At 43.5% G+C, this 16,601-nt stretch overlaps 1 protein-coding gene across 4 annotated transcripts in view; it reads left to right on the top strand.

The window, feature by feature from the left end:
• Positions 1–16,601, top strand: part of enah (ENAH actin regulator) — a 165,088-nt gene that overhangs the window by 62,158 nt on the left and 86,329 nt on the right. For all 4 annotated transcript variants that reach the window (XM_061924464.1, XM_061924462.1, XM_061924461.2 and 1 more), the window contains exon 2: positions 9,768–9,933. In XM_061924464.1, coding sequence (XP_061780448.1) covers positions 9,768–9,933 — 166 coding nt within the window. The remainder of the gene's footprint in view (positions 1–9,767; positions 9,934–16,601) is intronic.

Below are 16,601 nucleotides of genomic sequence, written 5' to 3'. Positions count from 1 at the left end.
TCACACTCCTCAGCCTTCCCGGTAAGGTCTATTCAGGTGTACTGGAGAGGAGGCTACGCCGGATAGTCGAACCTCGGATTCAGGAGGAACAGTGTGGTTTTCGTCCTGGTCGTGGAACTGTGGACCAGCTCTATACTCTGGGCAGGGTCCTTGAGGGTGCATGGGAGTTTGCCCAACCAGTCTACATGTGCTTTGTGGACTTGGAGAAGGCATTCGACCGTGTACCCCGGGAAGTCCTGTGGGGAGTGCTCAGAGAGTATGGGGTAACGGACTGTCTGATTGTGGCAGTCCGCTCCCTGTATGATCAGTGTCAGAGCTTGGTCCGCATTGCCGGTAGTAAGTCGGACACGTTTCCAGTGAGGGTTGGACTCCGCCAAGGCTGCCCTTTGTCACCCATTCTGTTCATAACTTTTATGGACAGAATTTCTAGGCGCAGTCAAGGCGTTGAGGGGATCTGGTTTGGTGGCTGCAGGATTAAGTCTCTGCTTTTTAAACATGATGTGGTCCTGATGGCTTCATCTGGCCAGGATCTTCAGCTCTCACTGGATCGGTTCGCAGCCGAGTGTGAAGCGACTGGGATGAGAATCAGCACCTCCAAGTCCGAGTCCATGGTTCTCGCCCGGAAAAGGGTGGAGTGCCATCTCCGGGTTGGGGAGGAGATCTTGCCCCATGTGGAGGAGTTCAAGTACCTCGGAGTCTTGTTCACGAGTGAGGGAAGAGTGGATGGTGAGATCGACAGGCGGATCGGTGCGGCGTCTTCAGTAATGCGGACGCTGTATCGATCCGTTGTGGTGAAGAAGGAGCTGAGCCGGAAGGCAAAGCTCTCAATTTACCGGTCGATCTACGTTCCCATCCTCACCTATGGTCATGAGCTTTGGGTTATGACCGAAAGGACAAGATCACGGGTACAAGCGGCCCAAATGAGTTTCCTCCGCCGGGTGGCGGGGCTCTCCCTTAGAGATAGGGTGAGAAGCTCTGCCATCCGGGGGGAGCTCAAAGTAAAGCCGCTGCTCCTCCACATGGAGAGGAGCCAGATGAGGTGGTTCGGGCATCTGGTCAGGATGCCACCCCGAACGCCTCCCTAGGGAGGTGTTTCGGGCACGTCCGCCCGGTAGGAGGCCGCGGGGAAGACCCAGGACACGTTGGGAAGACTATGTCTCCCGGCTGGCCTGGGAACGCCTCGGGGTCCCACAGGAGGAGCTGGACCAAGTGGCTAGGGGAGAGGGAAGTCTGGGCTTCCCTGCTTAGGCTGCTGCCCCCGCGACCCGACCTCGGATAAGCGGAAGAAAATGGATGGATGGATGGACTTTAAAGCATAACTAAGCATGCATCACTATAGCTCTTGTCTCAAAGTAGGTGTACTGACACTTACTTATTTGTAGTTTTTTTTGCTGTTTTCCTGTGTGTAGTAATTTAGTTATTGTCTTGCGCTCCTATTTTGGTGGCTTTTTCTCTTGTTTTGGTATTTTCATGTCTTCCTTTGAGCGATATTTCCCGCATCTACTTTGTGTTAGCAATCAAGAATATTTCAGTTGTTTTAATCCTTCTTTGTGGGGACATTGTTGACTGTCATGTCACGTTCGGATGTACCTTGTCTTTGCTCCGCAGTAAGTCTTTGCTGTCGTCCAGCGTTCTGTTTTCGTTTACTTTTGCAGCCAGTTCAGTTTTAGTTTCATTCTGCATAGCTTCAATGCCTTTTCTTAGGGGCACTCACCTTTTGTTTAATTTTGGTTTAAGCATTAGACACCTTTTAAGTGGCTGGGGAGAGGGAAGTCTGGGCTTCCCTGCTTAGGCTGCTGCCCCCGCGACCCGACCTCGGATAAGCGGAAGAAAATGGATGGATGGATGGACTTTAAAGCATAACTAAGCATGCATCACTATAGCTCTTGTCTCAAAGTAGGTGTACTGACACTTACTTATTTGTAGTTTTTTTGCTGTTTTCCTGTGTGTAGTAATTTAGTAATTGTCTTGCGCTCCTATTTTGGTGGCTTTTTCTCTTGTTTTGGTATTTTCCTGTAGCAGTTTCATGTCTTCCTTTGAGCGATATTTCCCGCATCTACTTTGTTTTAGCAATCAAGAATATTTCAGTTGTTTTTATCCTTCTTTGTGGGGACATTGTTGATTGTCATGTCACGTTCGGATGCTCCGCAGTAAGTCTTTGCTGTCGTCCAGCATTCTGTTTTCGTTTACTTTTGCAGCCAGTTCAGTTTTAGTTTCATTCTGCATAGCTTCAATGCCTTTTCTTAGGGGCACTCACCTTTTGTTTAATTTTGGTTTAAGCATTAGACACCTTTTAAGTGGCTGGGGAGAGGGAAGTCTGGGCTTCCCTGCTTAAGCTGCCGCCCCCGCGACCCGACCTCGGATAAGCGGAAGAAAATGGATGGATGGATGGACTTTAAAGCATAACTAAGCATGCATCACTATAGCTCTTGTCTCAAAGTAGGTGTACTGACACTTACTTATTTGTAGTTTTTTTTGCTGTTTTCCTGTGTGTAGTAATTTAGTAATTGTCTTGCGCTCCTATTTTGGTGGCTTTTTCTCTTGTTTTGGTATTTTCCTGTCGCAGTTTCATGTCTTCCTTTGAGCGATATTTCCCGCATCTACTTTGTGTTAGGTCAAGGTCAAGGTCAAGGTTCAACTTTATTGTCCCCGCGGGGAAATTTGTCTTGGGCACAGTGCATCATTGCTTTCTTAACATACCCAAAAACAACAGAAGAAAAACACAAGCACAGACACAACCACAACCATACAACTAACATTTAAACATCAGAACATGGAGCTTGATAGACATAGGTGGCACTTTGATGTAGGCATCAAATCTACAGTATGGAGATAAAGATAAAGTACCAATGTGCATTGCACTAGAGCTCATGGATAAAGTGCTGTGTGCTAAAGTGCTTAGTTCTAAAGTGCTATGTGCTAAAGTGCTATGTGCTAAAAAAGTGCTAACCTATGTATTAAAATTCTATTGCACATTGTTGGTCAGCTTAATGGAGGCTGGGACAAATGATAATTTAAGGCGGTTAGATTTGCATAGTGGGACCCGGAGTCTTCTCCCTGATGGCAGGGTTCCATATTCAGGAAAGAGTGGGTGTTGTGAGTTGGAAATAATTTTCTTAGCTTTTTTCCTAACTGCCTGCTCATAGATTTAGCTATCAAGAATATTTCAGTAGTTTTTATCCTTCTTTGTGGGTACATTGTTGATTGTCATGTCACGTTCGGATGTACCTTGTCTTTGCTCCGCAGTAAGTCTTTGCCGTCGTCCAGCATTCTGTTTTCGTTTACTTTTGCAGCCAGTTCAGTTTTAGTTTCATTCTGCATAGCCTTCCCTAAGCTTCAATGCCTTTTCTTAGGGGCACTCACCTTTTGTTTAATTTTGGTTTAAGCATTAGACACCTTTTAAGTGGCTGGGGAGAGGGAAGTCTGGGCTTCCCTGCTTAGGCTGCTGCCCCCCGCGACCCGACCTCGGATAAGCGGAAGAAAATGGATGGATGGATGGACTTTAAAGCATAACTAAGCATGCATCACTATAGCTCTTGTCTCAAAGTAGGTGTACTGACACTTACTTATTTGTAGTTTTTTTTGCTGTTTTCCTGTGTGTAGTAATTTAGTTATTGTCTTGCGCTCCTATTTTGGTGGCTTTTTCTCTTGTTTTTGGTATTTTCCTGTAGCAGTTTCATGTCTTCCTTTGAGCGATATTTCCCGCATCTACTTTGTGTTAGGTCAAGGTCAAGGTCAAGGTTCAACTTTATTGTCCCCGCGGGGAAATTTGTCTTGGGCACAGTGCATCATTGCTTTCTTAACATACCCAAAAACAACAGAAGAAAAACACAAGCACAGACACAACCACAACCATACAACTAACATTTAAACATCAGAACATGGAGCTTGATAGACATAGGTGGCACTTTGATGTAGGCATCAAATCTACAGTATGGAGATAAAGATAAAGTACCAATGTGCATTGCACTAGAGCTCATGGATAAAGTGCTGTGTGCTAAAGTGCTTAGTTCTAAAGTGCTATGTGCTAAAGTGCTATGTGCTAAAAAAGTGCTAACCTATGTATTAAAATTCTATTGCACATTGTTGGTCAGCTTAATGGAGGCTGGGACAAATGATAATTTAAGGCGGTTAGATTTGCATAGTGGGACCCGGAGTCTTCTCCCTGATGGCAGGGTTCCATATTCAGGAAAGAGTGGGTGTTGTGAGTTGGAAATCATTTTCTTAGCTTTTTTCCTAACTGCCTGCTCATAGATTTAGCTATCAAGAATATTTCAGTTGTTTTTATCCTTCTTTGTGGGGACATTGTTGATTGTCATGTCACGTTCGGATGCTCCGCAGTAAGTCTTTGCTGTCGTCCAGCATTCTGTTTTCGTTTACTTTTGCAGCCAGTTCAGTTTTAGTTTCATTCTGCATAGCCTTCCCTAAGCTTCAATGCCTTTTCTTAGGGGCACTCACCTTTTGTTTAATTTTGGTTTAAGCATTAGACACCTTTTAAGTGGCTGGGGAGAGGGAAGTCTGGGCTTCCCTGCTTAGGCTGCTGCCCCCCGCGACCCGACCTCGGATAAGCGGAAGAAGATGGATGGATGGATGGATATTTTTATTTCAAATATGCAAAAAAAAACAAGAACAAGCCTGATCCAATAGAGTGCTTAACAGCCATTATAACAAAATGAAAACAATGGAGAATAAAAAACGGAAAAAAACTAAATTATTTTATTTTTTTTACATATTTGAAAAGGAGTGAGAAGAAGTTTACACTTACACTTTTTTATCATCACAAAATCTTTTTTTGGGGTTGGATAAGTGTTGGGAAATGGACGCTTGGAATGTTTTATGCAAGAAGAAATGTCTTTTTTTTTTTCTTTCTTTTAAGCTTCACGTAAAAGATATGCCAGGAATCGCCTCCCCCACTTTTTTGGTGTCTATTTTTAGAAAAGTCTGTTGGCTAGTTATGTAACTCGTAACCATCAGTAGAGAAACGAGTCAGTATTTCCGTGTACAAATATTCCAATTCACTCTTTTTTTTTCCTTGTGTGGATTTCAACCGACACGTTTTTTTTTGTTCCTTCCAGTTCCCTGAACACACCAGCACAAATCTGTTGCTGGTTGTAGACAACAGCCGCAGCTCACCCACTAATCCTGGCACATGCAGGCTGGTGAAGCCCCCCGAGCTGCTCTCCTCCTCTCTGAAGTCAGAAGCGCTCTCTAAAGCCTTATTACCATTCATGACGGAGGTGGAACATGCGCTCATCTTTCATTTCCTGCGCTATTCTGGGCTGACCTGTTCGTCTTTTGTAACCTTTTAACAGTAGAATTCAAATCGGAGATTCCGTGACGTGAGGAAGTGAAACCATGACTTTGTCAGCAACTGAAGTGATCCAGAGTTCGTAGAAAACGGCTACGGTTTAGGACCGATTGACCGGCGCCTTCTCAATCACACCTTCGAACATTGGCATTAAAGTGGAATTTATTTGGGAACATCCCACAGGTGAACAGGCTAATTGGGAACAGGTGATTGGGTATAAAAGCAGCTTCCGTGAAATGCTCAGTCATTCACAAACAAGGACTTGGAGAAGGCATTCGACCGTGTCCCTCGGGAAGTCCTGTGGGGAGTGCTCAGAGAGTATGGGGTTTCGGACTGTCTGATTGTGGCGGTCCGCTCCCTGTATGATCAGTGCCAGAGCTTGGTCCGCATTGCCGGTAGTAAGTCGGACACGTTTCCGGTGAGGGTTGGACTCCGCCAAGGCTGCCCTTTGTCACCGATTCTGTTCATAACTTTTATGGACAGAATTTCTAGGCGCAGTCAAGGCGTTGAGGGGATCCTGCAGGATTAGGTCTCTGCTTTTTTGCAGATGATTTGGTCCTGATGGCTTCATCTGGCCAGGATCTTCAGCTCTCACTGGATCGGTTCGCAGCCGAGTGTGAAGCGACTGGGATGAGAATCAGCACCTCCAAGTCCGAGTCCATGGTTCTCGCCCGGAAAAGGGTGGAGTGCCATCTCCGGGTTGGGGAGGAGATCTTGCCCCAAGTGGAGGAGTTCAAGTACCTCGGAGTCTTGTTCACGAGTGAGGGAAGGGTGGATCGTGAGATCGACAGGCGGATCGGTGCGGCGTCTTCAGTAATGCGGACGCTGTATCGATCCGTTGTGGTGAAGAAGGAGCTGAGCCGGAAGGCAAAGCTCTCAATTTACCGGTCGATCTACGTTCCCATCCTCACCTATGGTCATGAGCTTTGGGTTATGACCGAAAGGACAAGATCACGGGTACAAGCGGCCGAAATTAGTTTCCTCCGCCGGGTGGCGGGGCTCTCCCTTAGAGATAGGGTGAGAAGCTCTGTCATCCGGGGGGAGCTCAAAGTAAAGCCGCTGCTCCTCCACATCGAGAGGAGCCAGATGAGGTGGTTCGGGCATCTGGTCAGGATGCCACCCGAGCGCCTCCCTAAGGAGGTGTTTAGGGCATGTCCGACCGGTAGGAGACCACGGGGAAGACCCAGGACACGTTGGGAAGACTATGTCTCCCGGCTGGCCTGGGAACGCCTCGGGATCCCCCGGGAGGAGCTGGACGAAGTGGCTGGGGAGAGGGAAGTCTGGGCTTCCCTGCTTAGGCTGCTGCCCCCGCGACCCGACCTCGGATAAGCGGAAGAAGATGGATGGATGGATGGATGGATGGATTCACAAACAAGGACGGGGCGAGGGTCACCACTTTGTCAACAAATGCCTGAGCAAATTGTTTAAGAACAACATTTCTCAACAAGGAATTTAGGGATTTCACCATCTACGCTCCGTAATATCATCAAAAGGTTCAGAGAATCTGGAAAAAAACATTGAATGCCCGTGACATGAGCGACAAGAAGGGAGTTTGTTGTGTCTTCGCTGCACTGTCCTTCAGGAGAGTCTCCAAGCCAGGGAAACAATCCAAGTTAGAACGTTTTGTATGCGAGTCAAAAATAAAATGTGCTTTTCACTTTAAATTGTCTATGACTGGTGCTCGAAATTTTGAATTTGATGCCTGTGACATGTTTCAAAAAAGCTGGCACAAGTGGCAAAAAAGAGTGATAAAGTTGAGGAATGCTCGTCAAAGACTTATTTGGAACATCCCACGGGTGAGCAGGCTAATTGGGAACAGGTGGGTGCCATGATTGGGTATAAAAGCAGCTTCCATGAAATGCTCAGTCGTTCACAAACAAGGACGGGGGCGAGGGTCACCACTTTGTCAACAACAAATTGTTTAAGAACAACATTTCTCAACAAGGAATTTAGGGATTTCACCATCTAATATCATCAAAAGGTTCAGAGAATATGGAAAAAAACATTGAATGCGTCAAAAAGCGACATCTGTGTGTAAAGGATATCACCACATGGGCTCAGGAACACTTCAGAAAGCCACTGTCAGTAACTGCAGTTGGTCACTACATCTGTAAGTGCAAGTTAAAAACTCTACTATGCAAAAGCCTAAGCCGTTTATCAACAACACCCCAGAAACGCTTCTCTGGGCCCGAGCTCGTCTGAGATGGACTGATGCAAAGTGGAAAAAGGTTCAGTGGTTCCGACGAGTCCACGTTTCAAATTGTTTTTTTGAAACTGTGGACGTCGTGTCCTCCGGACCAAAGAGGAAAAGAACCATCCGGACTGTTCTAGGGTGAAAGTGTAAAAGGCAGCATGTGTGATGGTATGGGGGTGTATTAGTGGCCAAGACATGGGTAACTTACACATCTGTGAAGGCACCATTAATGCTGAAAGGTACATACAGCTTTTGGAGCAACATATGTTGTTATCATGGACGCCCCTGCTTATTTCAGCAAGACGATGCCGAGCCACATTCTGCCCGTGTTAGAACAGGCCATGTAACACAGTGGTAACAACATTAAAACATGCCCACAATGACTTCATGCTTCACAATAAAAGCATGGCAGTATAACCCTGAGTTCTACCACAACAACAAACAAAATACATCCTTTTATCCTAAGGTTTTATCTTCAGGTTTTATCTTAAGGTTATATCCTACGGTTGTATCCTAAGGTTGTATCCTAAGGTTGTATTCTAAGGTTTTATCCTAAGGTTTTAACCTAAAGTTTTACCCTAAGGTTTTACCCTAAGGTTTTACCCTAAGGTTGTATCCTAAGGTTGTATCCTAAGATTGTATCCGAAGGTTGTATCTGAAGGTTGTATCCGAAGGTTTTATCCTAAGGTTGTATCCTAAGGTTGTATCCTAAGGTTGTATCCTAAGGTTTTAACCTAAGGTTATATCCTAAGGTTTTAACCTAAGGTTGTATCCTAAGGTTGTATCCTAAGGTTTTATCCTAAGGTTGTATCCTAAGGTTGTATCCTAAGGTTGTATCCTAAGGTTTTATCCTGAGGTTGTATCCAAAGGTTGTATCCTAAGGTTTTATCCTAAGGTTTTATCCTAAGGTTTTAACCTAAGGTTATATCCTAAGGTTGTATCCTAAGGTTGTATCCTAAAGTTGTATCCTAAGGTTGTATCCTAAGGTTGTATCCTAAGGTTTTAACCTAAGGTTTTATCCTAAGGTTTTATCCTAAGGTTTTATCCTAAGGTTGTATCCTAAGGTTTTATCCTAAGGTTTTATCCTAAGGTTGTATCCTAAGGTTGTATCCTAAGGTTTTATCCTAAGGTTTTATCCAAATGTTGTATCCTAAGGTTTTATCCTGAGGTTTTATCCTAAGGTTGTATCCTAAGGTTTTATCCTAAGGTTGTATCCTAAGGTTGTATCCTAAGGTTGTATCCTAAGGTTGTATCTTAAAGTTGTATCCTAAGGTTGTATCCTAAGGTTGTATCCTAAGGTTTTATCCTAAGGTTGTATCCTAAGGTTGTATCCTAAGGTTTTATCCTGAGGTTGTATCCTAAGGCTGTATCCTAAAGTTGTATCCTAAGGTTTAATCCTAAGAATTTATCCTAAGTTTGTATCCTAAGGTTGTATCCTAAGGTTTTATCCTAAGGTTTTAACCTAAGGTTTTATCCTAAGGTTGTATCCTAAGGTTTTATCCTAAGGTTTTATCCTAAGGTTTTATCCTAAGGTTGTATCCTAAGGTTTTATCCTAAGGTTGTATCCTAAGGTTTTATCCAAAGGTTTTATCCTAAGGTTGTATCCTAAGGTTTTATCCTAAGGTTTTATCCTAAGGTTGTATCCTAAGGTTGTATCCTAAGGTTTTATCCTGAGGTTGTATCCTAAGGCTGTATCCTAAAGTTGTATCCTAAGGTTTAATCCTAAGAATTTATCCTAAGTTTGTATCCTAAGGTTGTATCCTAAGGTTTTATCCTAAGGTTTTAACCTAAGGTTTTATCCTAAGGTTGTATCCTAAGGTTTTATCCTAAGGTTTTATCCTAAGGTTTTATCCTAAGGTTGTATCCTAAGGTTTTATCCAAAGGTTTTATCCTAAGGTTGTATCCTAAGGTTTTATCCTAAGGTTTTATCCTAAGGTTGTATCCTAAGGTTTTATCCAAAGGTTTTATCCTATGGTTGTATCCTAAGGTTTTATCCTAAGGTTTTAAACCTATGGTTTTAATCTAAGGTTTTAACCTAAGGTTTTAACCTAAGGTTTTAACCTAAGGTTTTATCCTAAGGTTGTATCCTAAGGTTGTATCCTAAGGTTTTAACCTAAGGTTTTATCCTAAGGTTTTATCCTAAGGTTCTCTCCTAAGGTTGTATCCTAAGGTTTTAACCTAAGGTTTTATCCTAAGGTTTTATCCTAAGGTTGTATTCCAAGGTTGTATCCTAAGGTTTTTGTGTTTGTGTTGTTCCTCCTCCAGTGAACAGAGCATCTGCCAGGCCCGGGCCGCTGTCATGGTCTACGACGACGCCAATAAGAAGTGGGTTCCGGCGGGAGGTTCCACCGGCTTCAGCAGAGTCCACATCTACCACCACACAGGAAGCAACGCCTTCCGTGTAGTCGGGCGCAAGATCCAAGATCATCAGGTGGGTGGATCCTTTTTTTTGAAATGGGCAGGACCATGGTACTGGGGGCCACCTCAACATAGAGCCTTTTCACCTGGAACTTTGGGTTCCTGGAACCTCTTGTTACCGGATTTAGAGGTTCCTGTAGAGGTGTGTGGTTTGTGTTCCACAGTTCAGGGTTAGTTGATACAAATCAGGCTGGGTGACGAGTGGTTTACTACATTTCCATGTAAATAAACTAGGTCAGAGTTATTTTACTAAAAAGGAAGTAATTGAAATACAAAGCAATAATATAGAAAATGATATGATTTGAAACAAGTTAGGGTTAGGGTTAGGGTTAGGGTTAGCCCCTGCCTGGAAAGAAAATAATGTTTGCCTTGGTTCCCTAAAATATGAGTCGTCCTCTAAGGCAACACTTGCCTCGACGTTAAAAAGTTCAAATTGGAGGCCTGCTGATACCACGTAAATAAAGGAGGTCAGAGTTATTTCACTAAAAAGTAAGTCATTGAAATACCAAGCAATAATGTGCAAAACGATATGCCATCCATCCATCTTCTTCCGCTTATCCGAGGTCGGGTCGCGGGGGCAGCAGCCTAAGCAGGGAAGCCCAGACTTCCCTCTCCCCAGCCACTTCGTCCAGCTCTTCCTGTGGGACCCCGAGGCGTTCCCAGGCCAGCCGAGTGGGAATGGATGGTCTCACACACACACACACACACACACACACACACACACACACGCACACACTTTTGTATTTGTTACCTTCTTGAGACCTGAGAAAAATGCCTACCTCTTTAGGACCAGCCTTTCTAGATATATAAAGAAGTGTATTTACAACATTAATAATATATACATACTATGCAAATATAAAAAAAGCTTGTTGTGAAAAATGAGTTGGAATTTCACCAGAAAAAGGTCACAATTTCGCGAGAAAACTTAGAATGTTGGCAGTATTACAATAAAAGTCGTCATTTTACTCAACGCAAGTCAAAATGTTACAAGAAAAACTGAACATTTGTGCAATGTTATGATAAAAGTTGGAATTTTACTCGATAACAGTCACAATTTTACAAGAAATGCTTAAAATGTTGGCAATTTTATGAAAAGAGTCGTCATTTTACTCGACAAAAGTCACAAGTTTTTAAGAAAATTGTAAAATTTTGACAATATTATAATAATAATCTAAATTTTGCTTGGCAAAATTTTGACAAAAGTCATCGTTTTACTCGATTTTACAAGAAATGCTTAAAATGTTGGCAATTTTATGAAAAGAGTCGTCATTTTACTCGACAAAAGTCACAGGTTTTTAAGAAAATTGTAAAAATTTTGACAATATTATAATAATAATCTAAATTTTGCTTGGCAAAATTATGACAAAAGTCATCGTTTTACTCGAAACATTTTTTATTATTTTACAAGAACAACAAAAAAATGGGCAATATTGTGATACAAGTCAGAATTTTATATGACAAATGTCACCATTTTGCATTAAAAAGTCATAATTTTACGAGAAAATATTGCATTACAGAAACAGAAAGAATATCAGAAATTGTTCCCAATTTTATAAGAAAAAAGTCGACACACATTTTAGTTTTTTGTTGTTGTTTTTGTTTATTTTCTTTGTAATTGTTTTTTAACCTTCATTATTTATTTTAAGCTTTTACAGTATGTCTCTATATACATTTTTATTTTCATTAATTTTTAAATACATTTTGGCCAAAGGGGGCTCATTTCAATTTCTTACACACACTTGTTATTTCATATGTTGACCAGAGGGGGAGCACTTTTAAAAGCGACACAAAGTCAATTTGAAAAATCCATCTTTAGGACCAGCCTTTCTAGATATATAAAGAAGTGTTTTTACAACATTAATAATATATACATACTATGCAAATATAAAAAAGCTTGTTGTGAAAAATGAGTTGGAACACAACTTCACAAGAAGAACTTAGAATGTTGGCAGTATTATAATAAAAGTCGTCATTTTACTCAACGCAAGTCGAAATGTTACAAGAAAAACTGAACATTTGTGCAATATTATGATAAAAGTTGGAATTTTACTCAATAACAGTCGCAATTTTACAAGAAAACTTTTAAAATGTGTGCAATATTCTAATAGCAATCGGAATTTTACTTGGCAAAATTATGACAAAAGTCATAATTTTACTCAAAAAATGTCACAATTTTACAGGAACAACCAAAAAGATTGGCAATATTGTGAGAAAAGTCGGAATTTTATATGACAAATGTCACCATTTTGCATTAAAAAGTAATAATTTTACATTAAAAAAGTCATAATTTTACGAGAAAATATTGCAATATTACAGAAACAGAAAGAATATGAGAAATTGTTCACAATTTTATAAGAAAAAAAGTCGACACATTGTGAGAAAAAGACTGCTTATAGTCAATTATTTTGTCGTTGAATTTTTTGTCTGTAATTGGCTTTTAATCTTCATTATTTACTTCAAGTTATTACAGTATGTCTCTATGTACATATTTATTTATTATTTTTTTGGTTAATTTTGGCGCATTTCAATTTCTTACACACACTTGTTATTTCATATGTTGACCAGAGGGGGAGCACTTTTAAAAGCGACACAGTCAATGTGAAAAATCCCTCCTTTTTGGGACCACCCTCATTTTGATAGTTGTCACCAAATGAGACATTGATTCATTAGTATCACGGTGCTACACTAGTACCGGTGTACCTTACAACCCTAGATTACACTCATTGTTTTTGTCACCTATAACACAAAGCTTAGATATAACTTGCATTGTTTGGCTTTAATGCTTCGAAGACCTCCTCAATCCCACCAACACGTCTTCCTATGAGGAAGCAGTGCCTGGGGAGTCTGTGGTGGGCTCTCCTATTTCTGGGGCTGAGGTTGCTGAGGTAGTTAAAAAGCTCCTCGTTGGCAAGGCCCCGGGGGTGGATGAGATCCGCCCGGAGTGCCTTAAGGCTCTGGATGCTGTGGGGCTGTCTTGGTTGACAAGACTCTGCAGCGTCGCGTGGACATCGGGGGCGGTACCTCTGGATTGGCAGACCGGGGTGGTGGTTCCTCTCTTTAAGAAGGGGAACCGGAGGGTGTGTTCTAACTATCGTGGGATCACACTCCTCAGCCTTCCCGGTAAGGTCTATTCAGGTGTACTGGAGAGGAGGCTACGTCGGATAGTCGAACCTCGGATTCAGGAGGAACAGTGTGGTTTTCGTCCTGGTCGTGGAACTGTGGACCAGCTCTATACTCTCGGCAGGATCCTTGAGGGTGCATGGGAGTTTGCCCAACCAGTCTACATGTGTTTTGTGGACTTGGAGAAGGCATTCGACCGTGTCCCTCGGGAAGTCCTGTGGGGAGTGCTCAGAGAGTATGGGGTATCGGACTGTCTGATTGTGGCGGTCCGCTCCCTGTATGATCAGTGTCAGAGCTTGGTCCGCATTGCCGGCAGTAAGTCGGACACATTTCCAGTGAGGGTTGGACTCCGCCAAGGCTGCCCTTTGTCACCCATTCTGTTCTGAACTTTTATGGACAGAATTTCTAGGCACAGTCAAGGCGTTGAGGGGATCTGGTTTGGTGGCTGCAGGATTAGGTCTCTGCTTTTTGCAGATGATGTGGTCCTGATGGCTTCATCTGGCCAGGATCTTCAGCTCTCACTGGATCGGTTCGCAGCCGAGTGTGAAGCGACTGGGATGAGAATCAGCACCTCAAAGTCCGAGTCCATGGTTCTCGCCCGGAAAAGGGTGGAGTGCCATCTCCGGGTTGGGGAGGAGATCTTGCCCCAAGTGGAGGAGTTCAAGTACCTCGGAGTCTTGTTCACGATTGAGGGAAGAGTGGATGGTGAGATTGACAGGCGGATCGGTGCGGCGTCTTCAGTAATGCGGACGCTGTATCGATCCGTTGTGGTGAAGAAGGAGCTGAGCCGGAAGGCAAAGCTCTCAATTTACCGGTCGATCTATGTTCCCATCCTCACCTATGGTCATGAGCTTTGGGTTATGACCGAAAGGACAAGATCACGGGTACAAGCGGCCGAAATGAGTTTCCTCCGCCGGGTGGCGGGTCTCTCCCTTAGAGATAGGGTGAGAAGCTCTGCCATCCGGGGGGGGGCTCAAAGTAAAGCCGCTGCTCCTCCACATCAAGAGGAGCCAGATGAGGTGGTTCGGGCATCTGGTCAGGATGCCACCCGAACGCCTCCCTAGGGAGGTGTTTAGGGCACGTCCGACCGGTAGGAGGCCGCGGGGAAGACCCAGGACACGTTGGGAAGACTATGTCTCCCGGCTGGCCTGGGAACGCCTCGGGGTCCCACAGGAAGAGCTGGACGAAGTGGCTGGGGAGAGGGAAGTCTGGGCTTCTCTGCTTAGGCTGCTGCCCCCGCGACCCGACCGGAAGGAGATGGATGGATGGCTTTTAGCATCTTTTAACGTGCAAAAAACCATCAAAGTGTCCGCCACATCTTTCCTTCCGACTAAATGCGGTCCTCGCTGGAAAAACTTTGCACCTCCCCCCTGCTGTGCATGATGCTCTTTCTATTCATGAAATATTGTGGATGGCGCTTGCCTCACCCACCTACATTTTCAAAGAAACCAAAAAAAAAATGTCGGCGCTCTAAACCTTTTCTCTCCAGTCATGACCGAGTTGTCCTTTTGGCTGACAAAGTGGACGTTGTCAGCATTTCCGTGGCAGCTGATGTCTGGCTGCACATGAACTTGCTGCGCACGCACTCGGCTGCCAAGTCCTCGCTGCACATGCATGGCACCACTGGGGACGATGGGCGGTACGTGTAAAGCACAGGTTTCAAACTCAAGGCCCGGGAGCCTTGAGTTTGTTTTATTTGGCCCTGGAAAGGGTTATGTTTACAGGAGGGAGTTGTGACGGCACAGAACCACAAGGGGGTAATATTGCTCTATGTATTTATTATATATATATATATATATATATATATATATATATATGCCAAATTTTCAAAGAGAACGGCCTACGGATCACGATTGAAGCCAACAAGCAAACCGTCAACTTCCTTGACGTCACTTTCAACCTGAGAAATAACAGCTACCAACCATTCACGAAACCCAACACAACACTCCAATACGTGCACCATGACAGCAACCACCCACCCACCACCACGAAAAGAATACCTACCGGAATTAATAAAAGGCTATCGATGCTGTCATCTAGCAAAGCTGAATTTGACCAAGCAACCCCCCCGTACCAAAAAGCCCTTGATGAAAGCGGATACAATTTCACCCTCACCTATGAACCCACGCCAGGAAACCAGCCAAAAAAGAACAGAAAACGAAACAACATCATCTGGTACAACCCCCCATACAGCAAAAACGTCTCAACTAACATTGGACACAAATTCCTCAATCTGATTGACAAACACTTTCCCAAAGACAACACCCTAAGAAAAGTATTCAACAAGAACAACATTAAATTGAGCTACAGCTGCATGAACAATATACGACAAATCATCTCAAACCACAACAAAACAATTGCAAATGAGCCGTCGGCCCCCACACAGAGCGACTCCAAAACCAACAAAGACTGTAACTGTCGAAAGAAACCTGATTGCCCTCTCAACGGGGGGTGCTTACAAGCATCAGTTGTCTACCAATCTAAGGTAATACGCAAGGACATTAACACATCCGACACATATGTAGGATTAACCGAGGGAGAATTCAAAACCAGATGGAACAATCACAAGGCTTCTTTCAGGAACCAAAACCTGCGAAATACCACAGAACTCAGCAAACACATTTGGGACCTCAAAGACAATAATGTTGAATATTCAATAACATGGCAAATTCTTGCATCCAGCACACCTTACAATAGTGGTAATAAAAGATGCAACCTATGCTTGAAAGAGAAACTGTTTATTATTTACCGTCCAGACCTGTCATCCCTCAAAAAGCGCAGCGAAATTGTAACAGCATGCCGCCATAGACGGAAACACCTCCTAGGTAACACATGAGCCAATCACCACGCCCCTAGGCCAGCCTGTACCCACCCACTCTGTGCCCTATATAAACCATGGTATGTGAATGCTCCCATTAAAATCTCCTGATGATTGAGGGTACCCCCCCTCATGAAACAGGCCTGTAGAGATGAAATAGTCTTGTGATTTTTTTCCCCACACATACATATATATATATATATATATATATATATATATATATATATAAACAATATAATATACAAAATAAAGAAGAACATATTTAATTAAACAACAGAGGAATGGAGTGTGACAAAACTCAAAGGGTGTATGGCGTAAGACTATGTGTAGGAATTAACTGCTGAGTGTTACCAGAGTGATGAGTGAGGAAGCGGACAAATCCACTGCGGGAGGACAACACGGACATCAGACACGGAAACAAGGAAGTCACGGACGGCGTGGCGCAGTGGAAGAGTGGCCGTGGTTCAATCCCCACCTGGTACCAACCTCGTCATGTCCGTTGTGTCCTGAGCAAGACACTTCACCCTTGCTCCTGATGGCTGCTGGTTAGCGCCTTGCATGGCAGCTCCCTCCATCAGTGTGTGAATGTGTGTGTGAATGGGTAAATGTGGAAGTAGTGTCAAAGCGCTTTGAGTACCTTGAAGGTAGAAAAGCGCTATACAAGTACAACCCATATTATATTTATATATGTGTCTGTGTGTGTATATATTTATATATGTGTCTATGTGTGTGTGTGTATATGT

This window comes from Nerophis lumbriciformis, linkage group LG29, assembly GCF_033978685.3.
Source record: "Nerophis lumbriciformis linkage group LG29, RoL_Nlum_v2.1, whole genome shotgun sequence".
NCBI classification, from domain to species: Eukaryota; Metazoa; Chordata; class Actinopteri; order Syngnathiformes; family Syngnathidae; genus Nerophis; species Nerophis lumbriciformis.
Note: the sequence above shows the minus strand (reverse complement) of the source record. Positions and strands in the feature narration are given on the sequence as shown.